The sequence below is a fragment of the Podarcis cretensis genome, assembly GCF_951804945.1.
Source record: "Podarcis cretensis genome assembly, chromosome: 4".
NCBI classification, from domain to species: Eukaryota; Metazoa; Chordata; class Lepidosauria; order Squamata; family Lacertidae; genus Podarcis; species Podarcis cretensis.
In genome coordinates, this window is record NC_137173.1 from 47,927,905 (window position 1) to 47,951,483 (window position 23,579).

At 41.9% G+C, this 23,579-nt stretch overlaps 1 protein-coding gene and 1 long non-coding RNA gene across 2 annotated transcripts; one reads left to right on the forward strand and one right to left on the reverse strand.

Annotated features, from left to right (window-relative positions):
- Positions 1-854: 854 nt before the first annotated feature.
- On the reverse strand, positions 855-9,367 carry HSPA13 (heat shock protein family A (Hsp70) member 13). Its single transcript, XM_079972059.1, has 5 exons — positions 9,210-9,367; positions 6,968-7,308; positions 6,192-6,405; positions 5,671-5,838; positions 855-4,891 (listed from the first exon to the last, which is right to left on the reverse strand). The coding sequence occupies exons 1-5, from the start codon at positions 9,232-9,234 to the stop codon at positions 4,224-4,226; spliced, it is 1,416 nt and encodes a 471-aa protein (XP_079828185.1). The 5' UTR covers positions 9,235-9,367; the 3' UTR covers positions 855-4,223.
- Positions 9,368-9,704: 337 nt separating this feature from the next.
- Positions 9,705-23,379, forward strand: LOC307213878. The gene is made up of 3 exons (XR_013837770.1): positions 9,705-9,830; positions 12,377-12,487; positions 22,889-23,379. It is a non-coding gene; the product is annotated as an uncharacterized lncRNA (long non-coding RNA).
- The last annotated feature ends 200 nt before the right edge of the window (positions 23,380-23,579 follow it).

The window sequence follows — 23,579 nt, forward strand, 5'->3', positions numbered from 1 at the left end:
CTGACTGGGGAAAGGGAAGGCAGGCCTGCGAACACAGTCCTGATCATCAACAAGTATGGGGGGGGGCGGGGCTTGTTACAATTTTGAAAAAGCATGGCATAAAAATCTGAAATGAAGCAATATTTTGATTTCAGTTCCTAAACACATACCCTGTTTCACTTTCTTCCTGCCAGTTTGTCATTATGGTTCAGGGTAGACAGCATTGCCTAATGGCCAGATAACTCGCTGCTACTAAACTCAAAGTACTCCCAACAAAAATATCACCTGTGAGGTCCCAGAAGTAGGACAGAACTGCACAATTGGACATTCCCTGCCATAAAATTTAGCAAATTCATTAGCCTGTGACACCAAGCCCTTCATTTTCCATAGCCCAGTTCAATTAAACGATAAACCAAGGTTTGTTACTGCCCCAAGGTACAGTTAGCTTTAAGAAATGCGAAGCTTCTGTTCCAGCGTTTGCAATAAGCTGCTGTTTTCCATTCTGTAGGAATGAAACTGGGAAATTGCAATTTGTTCTGAACTGTGAATATAAGCTTCTCTCTTTCTCTCACTCTGAGAAGGCAAGGAGAAGAGACACTGTCAGCCTCAGAACAAACCATGGCTTGCTGTTGTCTGAAGTGGGCTGGATGATCTCTAGAAAATCCTCAAGCTGCAGAGCAAATACTCTTTAATATTTCAGAAAACTGTGTGCATGCGTTGATTATGCAAATCCTTCCAAGCCTTGACATACTTCTGCAGTAGCATTATTAAACTGCTATGTGGCAGCGAGATTCCCCTCCATCTTATAAACACCCTAGTTTAATGGCCATGACCTCATTTACATTCAATAGGGCAGTCTCAAAATAAGCACAACAGACAGTATAAAAGGTCTTTTATTTTGATAATACAAAAAGACAATTTTGTAAATGCAGTCTCCAAACAAAATTATCCTTTTTCCACACAGAAAATCCGCTTCACAGTAGCCTGCAACCCAGCTTGATTGTTTTATGTGCCAGTGTGAAAGGAACTGTAGTTCCAGCAAGAGATGCTGATACAAATGTTACTTAGCTAACCCATCAGGATTCCAACTGATGAAATACGCCTGTCCAAGTCTTTCAAGTAAACCTTAAAACTAATTGGGTTCTGCAAGCCACTGCACCAGCACAGCAACTCATAGGGGGCACAGTTAAGGATGCCAGTAAGCTGGCTCCAGCATAATCAAATCAGTATGAGTGGGGAAGAAAATCAAGTCTGCTTCATTTGCCATAAACAGAGGCATGCCTTAACAGCACCTGAGTAAGCTGCTTTTAAAACAGTTCTTTAGAGCTAGGTCCACCAGAGATGGCTGCCTTTCTGCTCTTTAGAAACTTCTAGAAGCTATCCTGATCGATGAGATACCCAACTTATCAGCGTCTGGAAGTCTGTAACAGTTTGACTTCCATGAAGCTTAATTTTACCTATATTTGACCCAAACTTGTATGGTTTTCACTTGTAACTTTGCCTTGCCATGTAAAATCATCATTTGGCAACATAAAACTTCAATAAAAATGGATTACAGAAAGCTGTGAGGCAAAGCTTTCTCTTCTTGCCAAGCCAAGCAAGAAGGGTAACCCCTTCAATATATGGAAGGGCTATAATCAATTTTTAAAGGCAACAGGAGTTGGCCTTGTGTTGGAAAGTTTAGGAAAAAATGTGAGATGTACGTTCCTCTCATTACGAGAAAAATGCAATTTATGGTTGCATTCCAACATTGTGCAAGTGGATTTCCTCTCGCATAACAGGACTTCACCTTCCTCTCCCCCAAAATCTGCTACAAATGGTCTGTACCTCCCCAACCCCCCAGAGGAGATTGAGGGAGTACGCCAGGGCCGTATGAGGAGAGGGGGAAGGAGAATTCCCATAGTGCAAGAGGAAGTTCATTTCTCACATAGCCATCTGCTGATAAAATGCTGTATTCTATCTACCGGTACTGTAAGGACAGCCTGAGAATAAGTTTGACGTTTTCTTCAATTCCATCAACAATCTCTGATTCACATTCTCAATTTATTTGGTTCACCTCTTGTTGCTGTACACCTAAAAAATTCAAGTCTCTTTAAAAGTAAAGACTGGTCTGCTTCTTTATATCCGAAGTAAGAAACAATGGGCCCGAGTTCCCATGAGCTACTGAGGCTCACAAGTGGATTTCTTTGTATTTGCTTCTTTCAGCAGCTGATAACCATGAATTCAGAACACCTATGACTTATGACAATCTACTTTCAAAATCCAGATTTTAAAAGCAGTTTGCTTTGCAGGATGGGTTAGGAGTCAGAAGATTCTTAGGTTCCTAGAACTAGATGTCCAGCTCTTTGAATCCTGATCAAGTAGTTGGTGGTCCTACCAAATAGCAATATAATCTTCAGTATCTACACAAAGACTACAGGGCAGTTCACACACAGCATCCTGCTCTTTACACAATTGGTTCTGCTCCTTGAAAACATTCTCCGTGCCCTTTGTCCACCACCACAAAAAACAACCACTCAGACCTAGGTTTCAGCAATGTTCTTTGAGCCACATTGTACAGTACATTTCGCTCTACACACATGATTATGACGATCTTTGACAAAGTGCCTATGTAGACAAACGCAGAGTAACCTGGGCAATGAGATATAATGTTTGTTAACTACCTCCTCAACAATGGCACATTTTTAACCACCATAATTAGGAAAATTTCTGACCATTGTATCTCAGGTTTGCACATATTTGAGGGTGAGACCCCAAAAAACACTCAGTATTGTTTGCATTAACATTGCAACACTCTGTGAGCGTTTTGACACATTAGGATTAAACATTAATCCCTATGTCATTAATTGCAAATTTAGAAGCAAATCTAAATCTAAAATAAGTAAACAATGAGATGTTTACTTCAATGCTGCTGACTAACATCAGCAGCCAGAAAATACCAGTTTTCTTATTAACAAGAATGGAGTGTTTTCAAGAGTCCTGGAATATTTAGTTTCAATACTTTCTACAAAAGCATAGACTGAAATTGCTACTTCAACTTTTTTTATGGAATGGTTAAAAAGACTGTTCTCTGAATTGCACAAACTGTAACTAAAGCAAAGGTAGAGTTATCTGCATTATGGAATTTTTCAGTAGTAACTGATCAAAATCAAAAAATCCAAGTTTTACACTAGCCTTGCTTGGGGCACAACATTAGACTATAGTTTAGTGTTACATGAATAAGTCTCAGGTGCAAGCACTCCCTCAAGTAAAATTTGAACAGGCTAGTCTTAATTTTGGATTCTTGCAACAAGCCAGCTTCAAAATAGTGGCTTATGAAGCTGGCTTCTTTCAGTAAACCATAGTTAAGACTAGCCACAGTTTAGGTTCTGGATGTAAAGCTAAACTGCAGTTAACCAAAAAAGGAAGAAAGCTGCTAACCTACTCACAACTGCCTGAGGACAAGGGAAGTGGGAGCACACAAACCAGAGCCTCATTCACATAGCACTAAACCAAACCATAGTTTTAAAATTATGCTTGAACAAAAACAACATACCATACGATCATGGAGTTTCCAGTGATAACACATACAATTGCAAACTTCCTTCAGCACATGAGTAGAGACCATAATGTTTGCCTCTTACTACCACCTTATACTAGAAATACTAATAGGTGTCCAATAGTGATGATTCCCCATGGCTAATGTTAAGGAATGCATTAGATTTTTGGTAGGATCTGCAGAACAGCTCTTGGTAAAGTGCTACTATCTAAAGCACATTCAAGCTTCAATGCAACATTAAGAAAAGTGCTTTTAAATGCCATTTAAGATGAACTTCAGCTGTGCTATCTGCATTAATACTGCTACTGCCAGGCCAGTTCACAGTCAATACATATTCCTGGGAAGTGCCAGGAAACAATGCCAACACTATCTCCCTCATTACTTAAGAATGGTTTAATTCCATTTTCAAGTAAAGAAGTCTTGAGGTTCTGTTGATTATTAAATTAATAAAATAAAATAAAATCATGCTTCAGAAACAATGTTTCTGATCACTGGCTTTCCTTAACAAATGAGCTCATGTTTTCCTGTAGCTCAAGTATTAACAATAGATTTTCTTCTTTATATATCTAATCCCTTACAAGGGACACAGGGAAGGAACTAATGTACACTGAACAGTCCAACATGCTAATGGATTTAGGTTAGGACATACAGAGCCCTGCTTAGTTATGGAACTGAAGAAAATAAAATGGGATAAGAACACTGAAGCTTAGATGAAATTTGTCTTTCGTAAATGCCTGTTTGGAATTTCTACAGCACTAACTTGGAGGGGCCAAGATCCCCCCACAATTCCAGCCTGAATGGCCACCCCTATTACCACAGCTAGATCTGGGTCAACAGAAGTGTTGGGTTTCTTCCCAAAGAATTCTGTAATAACTTTACGTATTCTTGGAATTCGGGTGGAGCCTCCAACTAATACAATCTCATCTACTTCAGTCTTGTGTAGATGTCCTTCTTTCAATACCTGCTTAATGGGAACAAGAATCTTCTCAAAAAGGTCTTCATTTAATGTCTCAAAGAGTTTCCGGGAAATTTCTGTTTCAAAGAGAACTTTTTTCCAAGGGACGTTAAGACTGCCCTTCAGGTCCTCATTCATCCCTGTTTCGATTTCTGAAGGGACATTTTCATGTTTGCTGTATACCTTGTTCTCTTCCTTCAAGGGTTCATGTTGGTCCTTCCGCTGTGGCATAGTAAGAGAAATTCTGATTGTGGAAGAGTTGTGAACTGTCAAGTTCAATTTGACAGCTTCTACAGCCTGTCTGAGTCTATGTATCTCTTCCTTTTTAGAAGGCAGAGAGCCATATGTGTGATGCATCTCATCATATAGGTATTGCATCAGTCGCTGATTGAAGTCCTGCCCTCCAAGTTTGTTGTTACCTAAAATACAAAGCCGACATACAGACAACTCACAGCAATTGAAGACAATGATATGTATAGCTTAGAAGCATAGAACTGAGGAGTTGGAAGAGACCATGAGGGTCATCTAGTCCAACCCCCTACATGACCCCATGACTCCAAAATTAAGTCTCTTGCTCCACTGAATGAGCTATCTCATAAAACAGGTGGTTTCACTGAGCCCTTGAGAAGCTGCCACAGACAGCTGGTTGGCTGTACTGAGCTTGGTGCATCATAACCTGGCTTAAGCTAGTCACAAGTATAGGTTTATTTGGAAGCAAGTTCCACACAAAAAAAATCATTGGTGCTCACTGTCCAGAAAATATATTAGGAATAAATGGGACACACAAAAATTAAGGCCAATAACTCGCCTCTCTGACCTCTATGTCCACCTCATCATAGGGAAGACTCACAGATTTATTTATTTTCTTTATATCCCGCCTTTCTTCCAGTACAGGACCCAAGGCATTCATTCATGACCCGTTTATTGCAACATCAAGTGTTAATTTGCATGCATGGGCAGGCCATCACAAATGCAGCACCTCGGACAGGACTTCTACATCTTTCCATGTAATCTTAACTACAGCATTTTTCAATGAAGTCAGTTCACATATTCAGCTACCAGTGAGAAGCATGAGTGTATCCAATGGTATACAAGCAGGGAGGAAAGATGTAGAACCAACCTACACCTTGCCGTATTAGACCTGCCAAGTAAAATTATTTTAGTGACTCAAACCCTAGCATTAAAGATTCTTCTTTACCTGCCATGGCTCGGGTCAGAAACATCCCTCCTTGCTTGTTCAGCAGAGAAACATCCAACGTTCCTCCACCCAAGTCTACGACCAGAACGTTAGAAACATCAACTTTGTGGAGACCATATGCCATGGCTGCTGCAGTGGGTTCATTAATTACCCGCAAGATTTCCAGTCCTTCAAAAGATAAAATAAGTTATCAATATTTATATTTTTGCCTCCTATTCCATCTAGTAAAATAATGATTCTAAAACAAATATGACAACTGAGTGGAAATTTAAGTATAAAATGATTAAAGCTTGTAGACTTTTGCCTAACTCTCCTTCAGACAACAAATGGTTGTGTATTTGTAAGTGATTTTGTTTCCAACCCTGCTTGTCATTCTGGAGCAATTTCATTCACAATTTCTAACGCTGCACAAGTCAAAGCAAAAGACAAGTCAATGTTGACCTACTATTATATATGCTCCAAGTATGGCATTATGAAAATAAACTGAGTTTAGCAAGAATACAAGGGGAAATGTGAATCACCTGCAAGTCTTGCTGCTTTAATAGTGTAGTTTCGTTGTCTTTCATCAAACTCTGCTGGCACTGAAATAACTGCTCTGGAAACAGGCATTCCAAGGTAGTCCTCCGACATCCTCTTCAATTTCAAAAGGAGTTGAGAACCAATATATTCTGGTGTTACATTATAAGTCTCATTGGTTGCAATGGAAAATTCAGCAGCTCCCTTGTTATTAATAATCTGAAAAACAAGAGAAAAGCAGAATCTTTAAGCTGCTATCACGTACATATGAGTGAGTGGACCCGCCTGTACACAGAATTACTCACTTAATTCTGAGTGAACATGCATAGGAGTGTGCTGTTAAGAAGTAAAATTCCTTATTTATTCATTATATTTATATAGCCACCTCATGACAGTTCTTTGGGTGGCTCACACAGCAAAAAAAGTATACTCTAAAACAAAATTAAAACTCCATATGTATAGGAACCACAGAAACATGCCAGAGTTCATCATAGAGGCTTTATTTTTCATTTAAAAGGATTTGTCTGAACTAGACATTACCTGAAATCACATGATTTAATTAATATTTAAGAGTGGTGTAAATTTAAGCAGTTCCCAGCAGCACAAAATATAAAACATACTCCTCATTTGTACGAAGCACTTCTAACCACAAGGCCTCAGCTTCACCTATTCCTAGAACAAATGAATCATCTCAGGGCTTCTAACTTGTTACACAGCAGTGAGAATTGTGGGTATCAAACACTCATTGGCAGTTAGCTGGCAAACAAAACATTAAGCTCACCTTAAATGGGTATCTGCGGCTCTCACTTATCAATTCTTTTGGCGTGAAGAGCTTCCCTATAAATCGCTTAGCGTCATACACAGTGTTCTGTGGGTTTGAATCTGCCAGCTCTAGCCCATCATATCCCACATAAATATCTCCCTCCGTGAATGACACTATGCTTGGAATGCTGTTGTGCCCACTTTCATCAGGAATCACTTTCACCTGCCCTGTGCCAGGAAGGAAAACACCAACTGAACAATATGTGGTGCCAAGGTCAACCCCTATTACTTTTGGTGTGGGCATAGGTAAATACTGTTGGGCCAGGTATCCAGCTAATAAAAGTGTCAAAATAGCAGAACCTGAAAGGAAAGAAAGGAAAATTAAAAGTCAGAAAATTAATCCCAGAAGAAGTTAACAAGACTATCCATTTTTTTCCATAGAATTATAGAGTTGAAAGGGACCCAAGGGTCAACCAGTCCAACCCCCTGCAATGCACGAATCTCAACTAGATCATACACAGCAGGCATAATTTTTAGAACAGCTATTGTGTCACTCATAAATTATATTTTTTTAAAAAGCTAAAGATCCCCAAACCATTTAGATTTTAATACACTCCATAGTCATTTTAGCTGCATCTGCTCTAGCTCTATAATATCATTTTTGAACTGTACATAATATTCCAAAAGGGGTGCATTATGGATCTGAATCAGAACATTTTGATACTGACAGTTTTATTTATAATTCCTTTTCTAATAATCCTAGCACATAGTGTCTTTTTCACAGCTGCCTCACACTGTTGGCATTTTCACTGTGCTATCCACTCAAATAAAATCTTTCTGATGAGTCATGGGCACTGCCAGTTCTTTGAAACAGGTCCATCAAGCCTTTTTCCAGTATTGGCAGATGGCAAACACATTGCCTGTGTAACAAACTCCAAACTAGAAAGACAATGAAAGGCACCCTCCTAGAGAAAACCAATAACTTTCATCCTCTCCTTCTTCAACTGCTTCACTAAACACCCCTCTTTCTGTGACTCTACCAATCACTGATCAGTTTCCCAGAAGCAAAATTACAGATACTGAAGTCTGCAAAGGAAGTGCTTTAACACTCTCATCCCCTAAGTCCAGGACAATCCTGAGGCAAAGCAGCAAATGAATAGCAGTGACGCTGGTTAAATTATTTTGGTACCGGAAGCAGAAAATCCCACAAGTGCCTCTCCCCCTCCTGGGCAGTGAAGATACTATATACATGCAAAACCATTTGTAACTTTTCATGATACCAAAGATCAGACGCCTGAGGTGATCACTTTTTTTCTTGGTTGGCAGCAGCTCCACCCCTCCCCCTCATCATCATCATCATTTATTATTTATACCCCACCCATCTGGCTGGGTTTCCCCAGCCACTCTGGGTGGCTTCCAACCAAATATTAAAAACAATACAGCGTCAGACATTAAAAACTTCCCTAAACAGGGCCGCCTTCAGTTGTCTTTTAAAAGTAAAATAGTTGTTTATTGCCTTGACATCTGGTGGGAGGGCGTTCCACAGGGCAGGTGCCACTACCAAGAAGGCCCTCTGCCTGGTTCCCTGTAACCTCACTTCTTGCAGCGAGGGAACCGCCAGAAGGCTCTCGGAACTGGACCTCAGTGTCCCGGCCAGTATATACCACAATACAAGACTAAAAATCAGTAGAACTGTCCTACTGGGTCAGACCAAAAACTCATCTGGTCCAGCGTCTTGAGCCCAAAGGGTCCCACCAGATGCCTCCAGGATTCATAGAATTGTAGAGTTGGGAGGGACTCGAGGGTCATCTAGTCCAACCCGACACGTGTAACCAGAGACAGAAGAACACAGATCTCCTGCACTTTCAGTAGTTGTGCAGCATTCCCTTTCCTACACAGCGAATTAGTGGGGGAGGGGAGTTCTGTCCTCTTTTGCCTCAAGCCACCCTATAAGCAGCGCATGAAGGCGACGTCCCTCCCCGCGGCTGGCATTCGAACGCACAGGTAGACTGCCTCTGGAACTGGAGGCTCCCTTCAGACACCTCCAATGCCCTGCGTGTCCTCAAAAGCTTTCATTTTAGCTTCGAGTATTCCGGCGTAGAGCCCTGGGTTTCAGCGGCGGATCTAGGCCGAGGTCCCGTCCCCCCCCCAAAAAAGCAGCGGGAGGCAGACAGGCAGGCGAGAATTTAGGGGGGGATCTTAACGAGGCGCAGAGGCTGACACAACCACCGACCCGCTTTCAGCCGGCCCCTCTCACTCACCCAGCACCGTCATCTCCCCGGCCATTTTCGAAACTTCTCGCTGCCCTGGCCCGGTCCTATAAGGCCCCGCCTGTTGTTATGCGTGACACTCGCTGGCTTCCTGGGCCGTTTACCCGTGTGATGACTGTACCTTCGCCGCTTGGAGGGGGAAAAAAAAAAACCTCGCGCGGCGCATGCTGGGAAATGTAGTTCCTCTCGTCATAAAACCCCAGCGCAGTCCGTAGGCAGAGAAACTACAATGCCCAAGCATCTCGCCGGCGCGCACTCTTACGTACCGCGCTGATCCCTCCCCTCAATACACGTCACCCAATCCGTGCGAAGGGGCTGATGGAACGTGGGAGGAACTTTCTGGTGACGTGCAGAGGAAGCCAAGCATCTCGCCGGCGCGCACTCTTACGTGCCGCGCTGATCCCTCCCCTCAATACACGTCACCCAATCCGTGCGAAGGGGCTGATGGGACGTGGGAGGAACTTTCTGGTGACGTGCGGAGGAAGAAGGGAGAAGGGTCTGCTATGACAGCCCTTCCTGCGCTTTGCCTGTCGGGAATGGTAGTTTGTTGTCTTAGCTGCTGCGTAGTTTTCCTGATGCTTATCGTTAAAGTTTTTGTTTAGTTACAGATAGGTAAAACAAAATAAAAAAATTCCTTCCAGTAGCACCTTAAAGACCAACTAAGTTAGTTCTTGGTATGAGCTGAAGAAGTGTGCATGCACACGAAAGCTCATACCAAGAACTAACTTAGTTGGTCTTTAAGGTGCTACTGGAAGGAATTTTTTTATTTAGTTTTTGTTTAGTTTGCTTCTGGTAAGTTGTATCAGCCAGTCTCCACTCCCCCGTCCCCCTTTGTAATAGTTAAGGACTCAAAGCCCACCATATGCCATGGGGTCCCCCTTCCTTCCCGCCTAAAGGCATTTTGGATTATCAGAGGATGCTTAGAAGCATTTACAGGGAATGCCATTTTCAGAGCTGTGGGCTGAGCCAGTAGAGGGCGAGAGTGGAAGTGCTTGGAAGCGGCTCAATGCTACAGCCTGTTCCTGTGAGTAGGTAGCTTCTTCCATGTGATTTGGAGCCCTGGTCGCCCCAGGATTCCCAGACACGTTGAAAAGCCTAGCTCTGTGTTTTTGTTAATTTATTGCATTTATATACCACCTTTATATCCAAGCTGCTAAAGGTGCCACTCTTTAGCCATGAGGTTCATGACTGAGTGGGGATGCAAATCCTGGTCTCCCAAATTCTAGCCCGATGTTCTAATAATCACTGTTTTTAAGGCTGCCCAGACGAAATATATTAAAGTATTAATATAATATAAGCATTAATATAAGTATTAAATTGAGTTTTACATCACAGCAGTCTTTACATGCCAATGAAATGCTTTATGTTGACAAAAACATATTGACAAGCACATCTTTTTAGATACAAAACCACCCTCCGGGACCTTCCATAGGAGAAATTGTGATGAAAATTACTCTTTGGGAATAGCCATCTTTTCAGCCACACAACTTTCAGCCATTTTCAGCCACACAACTTTTTCCTCACCTTTTTGGAGAGGGTAACCCCAGCCCAATTAATTTTTTTCTTCCTTTTAACTCAAAAAATCATCTGTCAAACAATGGACAAAGGCATACTATTCTGACTGTCTTAGGAACCAGAAGCAACAAAGAATTTTGTGGCTCCTTAAAGACTTACATATTTATTGTATCACATATTTTTTGTGGACTAGAATTCACTTCTTTGGATGTGTGACATTGGTGGGCATACATTAAGTACAGAGAAAAAAATATAAGGCAGGAAAGCTGTATTGTATAAGCAGTTATACTCATTTCCCACTAGGTGTCAGAATATTGCTGGAGATGCGGATTTGATAGGACAGTTTTGAAGTGTTTCAGATTCATAGAGAGCATATTAACCTTTGGTAATCTTTATCCAAATTTTTGCAGATGCATAAATCATAAAGAAGCCTCATCATTTTCTGCCTATTATATTTAATTCTCTAGGTCTAACAAATTCACTGAACCTTCCTATGAAATCATTCTGGAAGCTGACAATGAAATCCATTCTTTCATTTTCACATTTACAGTCACGACATTAACGTCATGTTAGCCACAGTGGTTATTTTCTGGGTGAATATTCCATGAAGACAGTAGGTCCTTCACAAGTGCAGTCAAAACCATATGTTGCAAATCTTGTGTCTAAATTCAATTTATGCAATGGTGGATGCTTTCAGGTTTCTTTTTTTAAACAATCCTGATGCATTCAGCAACCACTGTTATAATAGTATTTCAACTTGGCAGGAATGTTGCATGCATATGGCGATGGTTGGGTTGCTCTTAAGGAAGAGACGGAGTTAAATATTCTTTTCACTTAAAGAGAAGACCCCACTACCCACTTTCAAAACTCATTTTTCTTCCTGCTCCACTGTTTGGAAAGAGTTGGGGTGAGGCTAAATTGCATCTTCAGGGTTCAGATGGCTGATTTGAAAGGTGGTTGTGGCAGCTTGTTATGCCAGAGGCCCCAAGCAAAGAGCAGTCAAGATCTCATGAGAGAGACAACGGCAGGGAATAGGCACTGTTTCACTGTGACAACTGGTTCTTCAAGGACAGTTATGCGCAACCTGTGGTCCTCCAAATGTTGGTGGACTCCCAAATCCCATCATTCCTAGCCAGTGTGATCATTGTCAGGAATGATGGGAATTGTAGTCCAACAATTTGGAGGTCCATAGGTTCCCCAAACCTGCTCAAGGGAGAGACAAGTGGTGGTGGTCAGCTATTCCTCCAGCAACCCAGCAGTTGCTCTCTTCCTCCTCCTTCCCTGCTCTTCCCTACAGTAGGTACTTTGGATGTAGAGAGATGTCATCCTCAGTGTGCTTTTGCCTGGGTGTGAATTTCTGTTATGATGTCCAGGAAGAGAGGCACCAGCTACAGAACTCACCTCTAGTTTCCTTTAAGTTTCTCTCCCCATCATCAACGACCCCCCCCCCAAGTAAAGTGGGCAGCTTCAAGGCTCATATGTAGCGACCAGTTTCCCTGCTCTCTATAGTGTATTAATATTAACCTTGAGTTGTGTTGGCATGTACAGCTTAAAAGCAAGGAGATGGGAAGTTGATTGGTGTCTTATGATGAGCTCTAAATGATAGATGCTCTGACCTACTTAATAGATGCTGAATATTTTAGGATATTTCCAGACATGGCTTCTAGCTGCAGAGTGGAATGCAATCTTTCTTGAGCATCTGAAGATACACAGACAATAGCCACAGCCTGCCTACTGCATCAGAAGATTTTTGTGTGGGAGCCAGTGTGGTGTAGTGGTTAAGAGCGGTAGTCTCATAATCTGGGGAACCGGGTTCGCATCTCCGCTCCTCCACATGCAGCTGCTGGGTGACCTTGGGCTAGTCACACTTCTCTGAAGTCTCTCAGCCCCACTCACCTCACAGAGTGTTTGTTGTGGGGGAGGAAGGGAAAGGAGAATGTTAGCTGCTTTGAGACTCCTTAAAGGGAGTGAAAGGCGGGATATCAAATCCAAACTCCTCCTCCTCCTCTTCTTCTTCTTCTTCTTCTGTAAGAAATCTTTTTATGTTTCCATTGTAATAAGAAGCAGGACTATTTATTAGTGATGAAATTCACTAATATCTGTGAATTTCATAGAAATCTTAAGCACAGAATTACCAGTTTAACAGCAAAATCATATGAGCCAATGCTAGGTAGACCAATGGCCTGACTGGTGTAAGGCAGCTTATATAAGAGTAAAAGATAAAGGGACCCCTGACCATTAGGTCCAGTCACGGACGACTCTGGGGTTACGGCGCTCATCTCACTTTATTGGCTGAGGGAGCCGGCGTACAGCTTCCAGGTCATGTGGCCAGCATGACTAAGCCACTTCTGGTGAACCAGAGCAGCACACGGAAATGCCGTTTACCTTCCTGCCAGAGTAGTACCTATTTATCTACTTGCACTAGTGTGCTTTCGAACTGCTAGGTGGGCAGGAGATGGGACCGAACAACAGGAGCTCACCCCATCGCAGGGATTCGAACCGCCGATCTTCTGATTGGCAAGCCCTAGTCTCTGTGGTTTAACCCACAGCACCACCTGCATCTCTCTCTCATATAAGCGTAAGATACCATTAAAAGACAACAACTTAGAAGTCTTTTGACAGTCATGGCAATAGCTCTATGTGCACACATGTGTCTTTAAACTGAGTGGGGAACTTCAGGCCTAGGGACTAAATATGGTCCTCCAGGCCCCTCTCTTGGGACTCTGCCCAGGCCATGTCCCCATGCCCTCTGTGACTGCTTTTACCTGGCTGCTTTTACCTAAAAACTGTTACTGCATCTTTGGTTGAGAGGATGGAGGTGGATGGTGACGTGTAGAAACTTCTTTTTGCATGGTTGGAACTTTGACTGCTATACAAAGTTAAGAGTTGTGTTCATTGTTCTATACACTTTTACCTCTTGCCCAACCCACTACTGACATGTGACAACTACGTACCACTTCATTTCCCAAATAACTGCCCTGTGAACCAGTTGTGAATCGCCCTGAGATCTATGGATGAAGGGAGGTATAATAATAATAATAATAATAATAATAATAATAATAATAATAATATACTATACAAGTCAATGTCCCTCCCTTGTTGGTTCATACTGAATCTTCTTCTTGGCAGATGCAGTGGTACCTCAGGTTAAGTACTTAATTTGTTCTGGAGGTCTGTACTTAACCTGAAACTGTTCTTAACCTGAAGCACCACTTTAGCTAATGGGGCCTCCTGCTGCTGCTGCACCGCCGGAGCACGATTTCTGTTCTCATCCTGAAGCAAAGTTCTTAACCTGAAGCATTATTTCTAGGTTAGCGGAGTCTGTAACCTGAAGCGTATGTAACCTGAAGCATATGTAACCCGAGGTACCATTGTACTAGGTTCCAGGCAAGGAACCAGAGTTGTTGTAGCTGTATTCCCACTTAACAAAAAACAGGTACAAAGCCAGAAGGGCTATGGGCATAAACGTAGTGGGTTACTTACAAATAGCCATATTTATGTTCAAATCCTGTGAGCATTAATGGAGTGGGATTGTCATTGTTCTCTAAAGTAGGCAACTAGCACCACACCGGGTGGCGGGGAGAAGTTAGGCATGTGAAACCATCTCTGGATTGCGTTCATAAGCTTTCAGGTGGTTAATATTGTGCCTAATGTTGGTGGAAATAGAATTCGGCTATTTTTAATGCTAGGACAGAGCTACTATTGAACAGCAAACTATCCTTTCTATTAGAAGTTGCAGCTACTCTTAACAAACATAATAATATACAGGAATAGCTGTGCCTTTGGCATAGTTCAGAGACAACATGTTTCATTATATTCAGCCCTCATTTTATTTATTGTTTGCTGCTTAATGTTTATTCTAGGCGCTGTACAGAGTTTAAGCAACAGAAAAGTTCTTTGCCTGTGGCTCACAATCACAACCTCTGTGACTTTCAGGCAGAGGTGAGAGGTGTCATTAGTATGTGAGCATCCATCATTATTTTACAGTAGGATATAGTTAATCAATGCATAGTGAGATAATGATTAATAAGGGATAATGCCCCGTTGGAATTGTTAAAAACCCAATCAATTTTTTATCATTCTCTAGGTATGGTCACGTAGAAACTATTAGACACTGTGTAAGACAATTTGTGAAGGTGCAGAAAGTCCAGCTCCAGTAGACCTCATTGTAATTAGTAAAGTGAAAACTTCCAACTCATCAGCATAAGTCAAGGTCCTTAGTGCTATTGCTTTATATCTTTCCAGAAATCTCTAGTCATTTGGCATCCAGTTTGCTTTAGCTGTAGCCTCTGCTAAGACTTTCAACATACCTGGAGGGTTCTTAGAGCTATTTCTGACAATACTGATGGAATCATTCCGACATTAGTCAGATTATTCTTACAAGAAAAGCAAAAATGTTACCCACAACTTGTCTCATTTTCTCAGCATCACTCCCCCGTATGCTGTCATGTGAGTAGCAAGTGTCTGTTTTGCCTGAAGAAAAAGTTTGTTGAAAGCAGATACTGTAAACCTGCATTCCTTGCAGAGAGGCTGTACACCTCTCTTGAACATGATCTAGCTGTAAAAATAGAAGCAACTCTTTACTGCACAAACCGCAGAACAATAAAAATATCCAGCAAGGCTCTCTACCTTTGTTCTGCCTGGCTGGAGTTTATAGGCCCATTGGGTTGCATCTTAGCTCTTTATGTAACTTGCCATTACTATGTTCTCTGTACCAATTCTTGGTTTATTGTATATGCCATTTAGTGTATGTCTGTGTGTGTTAGAGAGATCCTCCGCTATGCCTCTGAATAATTATGCATTAAGGGAACTTACACTTACTGAAATTTTTACAGTGTTTATCAGCTGCAGATTCCAATTCCCTAATTTGTTGTTTAGTCGTTTAGTCGTGTCCGACTCTTTGTGACCCCATGGACCAGAGCACGCCAGGCACTCCTGTCTTCCACTGCCTCCCGCAGCTTGGTCAAACTCATGCTGGTAGCTTCGAGAACACTGTCCAACCATCTCCTCCTCTGTCGTCCCCTTCTCCTTGTGCCCTCCATCTTTCCCAACATCAGGGTCTTTTCCAGGGAGTCTTCTCTTCTCATGAGGTGGCCAAAGTATTGGCGTCTCAGCTTCAGGATCTGTCCTTCCAGTGAGCACTCAGGGCTGATTTCCTTCAGAATGGAGAGGTTTGATCTTCTTGCAGTCCATGGGACTCTCAAGAGTCTCCTCCAGCACCATAATTCAAAAGCATCAATTCTTCAGCGTTCTTTATGGTCCAACTCTCACTTCCATACATCACTATTGGGAACACTAAAGCTTTAACTATAGGCATGGATAGGAAACCTAGTTCTATAATGTAAAGCTCCCTTACTGCCCTGTCCTATAGTCCTCCTGTCTCTGAAGCTCTTTTACACCTGGACTTTTACTCTTCAAGCTGCCTTCCCAATAAATGCCAGGACAAACATGTGATTGGCCAAATTTTGGCCAGTCTATCATTTCTACTATACAGTGGTATCTCCGGTTGTGAACAGGATCCGTTCCAGAGTCCTATTCGCAACGTGAAAAGCCTGCAACCTGAAGTGCCATATCTGCACATGTGCGTGGCGTGATTTAGCGCTACTATCCATGCGCAAGCGGCAAAACCTGGAAGTAACCCTTTCTGGTACTTCTGGGTCACTGCGGGATGCAACCTGAAAAAATGTAACATGAAGCGGATGTAACATGAGGTATGACTGTATTTTGATTGTTGCCATCCAACTGCTACAGCTTATCAGCAAAGCATACAGTTTCCCTAAATGAGTCACATTTGTCCTGTTTCTTGACACCACACTCCGTTTGCATTTTCCCAGTGGGTCTGTTCCCACCCTCAGACATTTTCTGCCCTCATCAACAGCTACTTTCTCCCACTGCAGTCAACTTCATTTATAGCTCACCCTTTGCCTTGTGGGTTACACACAGCTCAATATAATTAAACCACGTACTACATAAATATTAAATGGCAGGGATAGTCTCATCTCATCTTCCACTGCTAAGGTAAAGGGACCCCTGACCGTTAGGTCCAGTCGTGACCAACTGGGGTCACGGCGCTCATCTCGCTTTACTGGCCGAGGGAGCCGGCGTACAGCTTCCAGGTCATGTGGCCAGCATGACTAAGCCGCTCCTGGCGAAACAGAGCAGCGCACGGAAACGCCATTTACCTTCCCACTGGAGCAGTACCTATTTATCTACTTGTACTTCATGCTTTCGAACTGCTAGGTGGGCAGGAGCAGGGACCGAGCAACGGGCACTCACCCCATCGCAGGGATTCAAACTGCAGACCTTCTGACCAGCAAGCCCAAGAGGCTCAGTGGTTTAACCCACAGTGCCACCCGCGCTTGATCTGGCAATGAAATGTATAAAATAAAATTATATGGCCAGGTGCACCTCAGAGGAGAGGGCATTTCACAACCTAGGAGCCACCACAGGTAAGGCCCTTTCATGCACTGCTGCCCCATGAACAGAGGACAACAGAACTGTCAACAGGATGTCCCATGTAGATGTCAGCAGTTGGGCATTTCTATATGGGAAGAGGTGCTCCTTCAGATATTTGGGACCCAAGCTGACTGGGCTTTTTATGTCAATGTATGCACTAGAACTGATCATGATGCTGACATAAATCCATGGATTTTATTGTATCATTTTTTTTTATCTTTTTAAATAAAATACTTAACTAAAAAAAACCATTTAAATTTAGCACACACTGTTTCTTTAAGATAAAAGCAGTCACCAAGTGGTGAGTCCAAATCAGATTGAGCTATGTAGCTGGTAGATGAATGGAAATCGTTCCTGTCCTCACATTTCCCTGTTCAAAATTATCCCTCTCCTTCCACTGCTACTAGCTCATGTGCTATTAGGAGAAAACGCAGACACAGCCCAGGTACCTGTCTGTCCGTACACACTCTGCTGTGGTTTAGGATGTGGTTTGGGACAAAGTATCTGTAGATGGAGAACAAGTTGATTTCCCCTTTGCCCCCTTCCATTTCTCCACTCTCCTGAAGTGGCTTTTCATTCTTAAAAATGGTGTTGGGGTTCAGTCACATGTATTTGCATGCAGTGTGTACTTAACTCCTTTCCCTATTTCTTTTTGAGATGAGTCCACTTTGGTTCTCACTGTTTCTTCCTGTTCTTTGACCGCCATGGAGTCCTCTTTCAGTGTGACATGTACAGCTATACCTAGCAGGTTCATTCCAGTCTAAACACCCACAACATAAAGATGGTCAAAGATATTGCAATTGATTTGTATGCTGTCTGTGCAAAAGATTAGGCTTTCTGGATGATGTATTCGTCACAAATGAATCAGCTTTTCCATATGTGTTTTCCCTCTGTTATTATTGCAATTTAAAACAAATGCTTTTAAACTGCTGTTAAATTTAAATTATTCCATCTAAGTATTGCTTTCTAGTTTTCCATCTCAGCAGACACTGTTCCATTTGAATAGCAAAATGGACACTGAATCAGGGTAGTTAGAGACAGAAAAGCCCTATTAGGCTAGAGTCCATCACCCAGTAAGTGCAGGATGTAATACCTTGACAGAGGCCATATCAGATATTAAATTGATATAGTACATAAGCGCTCCACATTAACTGCAATTATAAAGAAAGAGGACAGCCAGGGAGTGAAATGTTCATTGGAATAATAGTTTAGTAATCCTGAAAGCAAGAGGCAATATCCAGCAGATTAGTACATGAAAGAGTCTATAAAATATAGTAGAGATGGGCAACTCATATATATATATATACTTATGCATTTCCAGTATAAACTCCAATATATGTCACCTTATTTAAGCATCATTTCTATAAAAATGGTAGATGACTCCCAGGTTGTGGTCTTTCCACCTTACCAAGCAGGTCTGAGCTTGGTTAATGACTGCCTGGCTACCACATGTACACTGCCTTGGGCTCCATAATGGAAGAAAGGTGGTGTGGGTGTGGGTGGGTGTAGCCATTCTCACTGCTACATACACTGTAGTCAAATATATAGCAAATATATAAGTTGTTTTGTCTAGAGTGCTCTTTGTTCTCAATTTTTTAACTGATGGTTTTAAGGAGGGAGCATTCAGTGAATATGCTGCAGGGGTAGCCAGTATGGTGTCCTCCAAATATTTGTGGGACTACCAGCTCTCATCATCCGTACCTAATAGGTATGCTAGCTGGGGCTGATGGGAGTTTCAGTCCAACCACAGCTGGAGGGGAACCACATTGACTATGCTAGATTAAAGGTTGAGAATGGCTGATCTAGCCATTGTACATGAATTTTGTGTTGATAGTGCTGCAGGTTACAAAACACACACACACACAAAAAAACATTATAGTAAAGAGTGTTGTCAAAAATATTTCTGTAATGCAGGAGAGTTGTCAGTTTTCCCGAGAAATCGCGGTGACTTCCTTGCTGAAAGGTTTTGAATTTCAGCATTCTGTAGCTGCAGTGGCTATCATAAATTTGGATATTGAGCTGGGGAGCTGCAGCTACCTTGGAGATAATTGATTTCCTCCCTGAAGTAATTTAGTAGTGTTCACTTCAGAGAACATCTTTCTGATTATTGACTCTTTATTATTAGTCGTTTGCAAAATTATTGCTATAGCTACGAAAGAACGTCACAGTTTTCTCCAACTTTGGCACCTTTCCTTGGGGTTTGCTTTTTCTGCCAAGCTGGCTTTAATAATCTTGTGCTTGCAAAGAGAAGCTGGTCTCTCTCTCTCTCCACACTCCCCACCTCGGAGAAGTAGGAATTCTGGCATCTTGGTTCTTTTGTGAGCCCATGCATTGATCTTAGAACTACTACCATCTCATGTAAAAAGTGCTTTGAAAGAGTCAATGCCAGTTATCTTTTTGGAGTAATCACCTTCCAGCAAAGCAAGGAATATTTACCATTGACTCCAATATGTAAAAGGTTGCTTGCGCCCTTGTGGACAAGTCACTTACTCTATGCAGTGTGTATGCATTTCCACCTGTGAATAAATTCTCAAGACCTCCATTAAAAAAAATATCTTATAGGCAGAAAGTCTGGGACAGGTACATAATCCTGCCAGCAACAATACCCAACATGGAGCCATTCCCCCTGCCTTGCAAGCTTAGCACCCTATGTTAGGAGGCCACTGCTTGACAAGGGCAAGCACTCCTTCCCAGTCTTTAGCAACCACCTCTGTGCACAGCTTACTCCTCACCATCAGCAGGCAGCTGGGCCTGATACAGAAGACAAGCTGAGACCTAGTAAGTCACATTAATTCCAGTGCTAATTTAGTACAGTACATAAATCTAGCAGTCCTAAGGGCTTGATTGACATCCTGCATTTGACTGAAAGTCTGAAACAAAAACCAAGGATTGTCAGGCATAGGGGGACTGTTTTCAACTTAATAGGTCCCAAGTTGGGTTGGCCCAGTGACAGATGCTGGAAGTATCCCATCTCTGCTTAGGGCTGGCTGAAGACATTTTACCACCTGAGGCAACTGTTGGTTGCAAAATGAGTGCTGCATGTAAATCAGGTTCCATGGAAGGTCACAAAGAATACTGGGTGCACTAATGGGAGTGCTGTATTAGCTGTACTGGTGTGCCTGCACAGCTCTTACTTTGCCCGTTCCAGGAAGTGACAGTGATGTCACCGCTAGAAGGTTATTGCTGCAACTTCACCCCACCAGCTGAGGGCTTGAGGAAAGAACAGAGCAGGGTTGGTGAGGGGTGTGGCCTGGAGAAAATTCTGAGGGTTGGATGGAGATGCCTGGAGGGATTTATTAGACCCTGGGTTTGAAAGAGGGAAACAAAAGGACTGTCAAGCAACTGTCAGGCATAATGCTTTGAGGGTCCTTAATTGTGCTGGCCCAGCCTCACAGATAAGATATTGTGAGTTCTGGGTTCTCTTTGAAGATTTGTGCCAAAAAGAGTGGGAAAGACTACCCTGTTCCAAACTGAGATGAGCCCATCACAGCATGGAAGGAAACTGAAGTTGAAATCAAACTTCTAGCATTTTTATTGAACAGTCACCCTCTGTTCTAAAGCTACATATTTGGGTGTGACCTGTACAGCCTTCTCATTCTGTATCTCCAGTAGAAGAGAGTTGGGTGCTGAACGGTTTCAGTACTTCCTGTTTCTGACAGTTCTCAAATTTTTCTCCTAATAAAATTAAACATTTTCCTTGTTGCGTCTTAAGGCCATTACAACTTGCTTAGTGCTTGTGCACTAATGAGAATAATTGGCCCATGTCTTTGGTGTAGCAGCACTTTGCATATTTGAAGACGATAATGCCTCCCTTCTGTCTTCTTTCCCCTTCGAATGATGAGGCTCCAGTCCCTTAAGCTTCCTTCAGAGCTGTTATTTACTGACTCCATCATCATTTCTGTTGCTCTCATCTGAACTCGCTTCAGCTTTTCTCTCTCTCCTCTAAAATGTGGTGCCCCACATGGCATGCAGCTCTCCAAATGAGGCCTGCTGGTGCCAAGTCAAATACAAAAAGCCAAAGTCCATTCCAAGCTGTACAGGCTCATTGCCAAATACGGCAGAATAATTACCTCCCTTGTTTGTTTGTTTTTAACATGTGATATTACTTTTAAGGCAAACCACTGTCATATTGTACTGTTGGCCCTTATTCATTTTATCGATTCTTTCTCTTTATCAGTGGATATAATCATTCCAACTTACTTTAAGAAAAAAGCAACCATTTAACCATTGATTCTATCTGCTCTTGGAATGTCCAGTGGGTTACTAGGTATTATGAGGTTGTGCATATGAGGTTATTTGTCACCAGGATGATTGTGTGGTGGTGATTTTATTTTATATATTTATAGTTCACCTTGACAGAACCTTCACAATGTGGCTTAAAACACATACAGTCGCCCAGAGTGGCTGGCGAAAGTCAGCCAGATGGACGGGGTATAAATAATAATAATAATAATAATAATAATAATAATAATAATAATAATACAGAACACCAATTAAAAACAATTAAGTTGAAAACAATTCATAAAAACCAAATAGCAGGATCTACAATATATCAAACCTGTATTATCTTAAAAAAAGAAAAGAACAACAGCTATCATCACCATTTGCTTTATTCCAAGAAGTGGCTCAGAGCAATGCACAATGCAAAAATAAAGACTAAAATCCCAAATAAAAGGATGAATAAAAGAAGAACCGCCAATCCTCATCCATAAAATGTATATAAAAGGGCAGACCCAACTCAACTCTCCTCACTAAAAAAAAGAGCAGAAGGACAGGCCAGAAACATACCTAAATGCCTTTAAATTCCACTTGAAAGAAACCAATCCAGATTAGCAGGTTTTTCCAGTCTAATCTATTTGCCCTCATTTATCCCAGAACTGCCTCAAGACACTAGCTCAGGATTTCAGCTGCCTCCCTGAGATTAGTAGATGGAACATAGAGTTGTGTGTCATTCACATACTGGTGACACCTCAGTCCAAACCTCTAGCGGACCTCACTTAGTGGTTCCATGTAGATGCTAAAGCAGTTCAAGATGTTAAACATCTTCCAACTGCTATCTCATTTAGCATACATAATTGAGACCTTAGTTCCAGATTGATATTCCCAGAGCCAATCTCCTGTTAGCCAGTCTCTGATTTGGCTTTCATCACTTGGGAACATCTAATCACTTTGCCTAATCACTAAGAGTTTAAATCTTAAACTGGAGGAGGGCTTGGAACCAGAGCGCTCTTGCTTTCTGTTTGTTTGCTTCTATGCTGCTTGGAAGACACACACTGAGCTGCAGCTGTTAAGTGCAATGAGGAAGGAAGTTAAACGAATCTGCAGGACAGGGAGAATAATAGAGAATTTGTGGAAGTGAATTGCATGTTATGTAAAAGCACTGTAAATAAAGAACATTTGTTATATTCATAAATTGATGTCTTGCTTATATAGGTTCATCCTCAGCACAGAAACTTTGCATTGGTGGTAAAGCCCTTGTAAGCAATCAACAAGCCTAGGATTGAACTCTAAGGCATTTTTAAAACGCCTAAACTATTATGGAAGATTTTTCCTCCCCAGTGCGGACTTCTGGCTCAATTTTCAGAGTCTTGTGTGTGCTGCTACATTGCTTCATTGTCTTCCTTATATCTCTTACAACAAGCAGAGCAAAAGATTTCTCTGAAGATTGATGCCTGCAATTAACTGAATTACTTCAACAGGGTGTAGCTACAACAGATTGAAAATGGGGCCAGCCACTGTGCCAGTGGCTGGCTGATGATCCTGCTGTGCCAATAGTGGGAGAGAGAGAAAATATTTGCCAGCTCTCAGTGAAGGAGTTCCTGCTGTGACAGCAGATCTCGCTTGTGTGCTTGATTTAATGTCCCCAATTACCATATCTCTGTAATTATGATCCGTGTCTGATGAGGATGGTGGAACCTTTAAGGCCTTGAGCAGAGGATCTCAGAGTCTTATAAGGATATAATGTCTTCCATTGATCTTCCTGCTTTAATGTTTCATCAACTCTGCAACCAATTGATCATTCCTTGAATAAAAACTGTAGCATTACTGTATGCCAACACTTGTGATTCATTTTCACTTAGCTAATCAAAATGTTGTTCCACAAGACCCTGATGATGTTCAAGATGCTTTGTAGGAGGTATTGCCTGAATCCAAACTGGCTGCCTCAGATGGCATATTTCTTGAAGCCTTATCAAAATATAAGACATGAGTTATTAATCATACTTTCTTCTCTGAAAAGGCTCTCAGGTGGTCCACTGAGCTGTCTGACTGCTGTTTTTGCCAGTTAATAAGAAATCTTATTTAATGCTTTTTGTAGGAAAAGATAGCTAACACATAAGGATCTCTATCACATACAAATATACATTGCTAGTAATCTTTGTGAAATCAAGA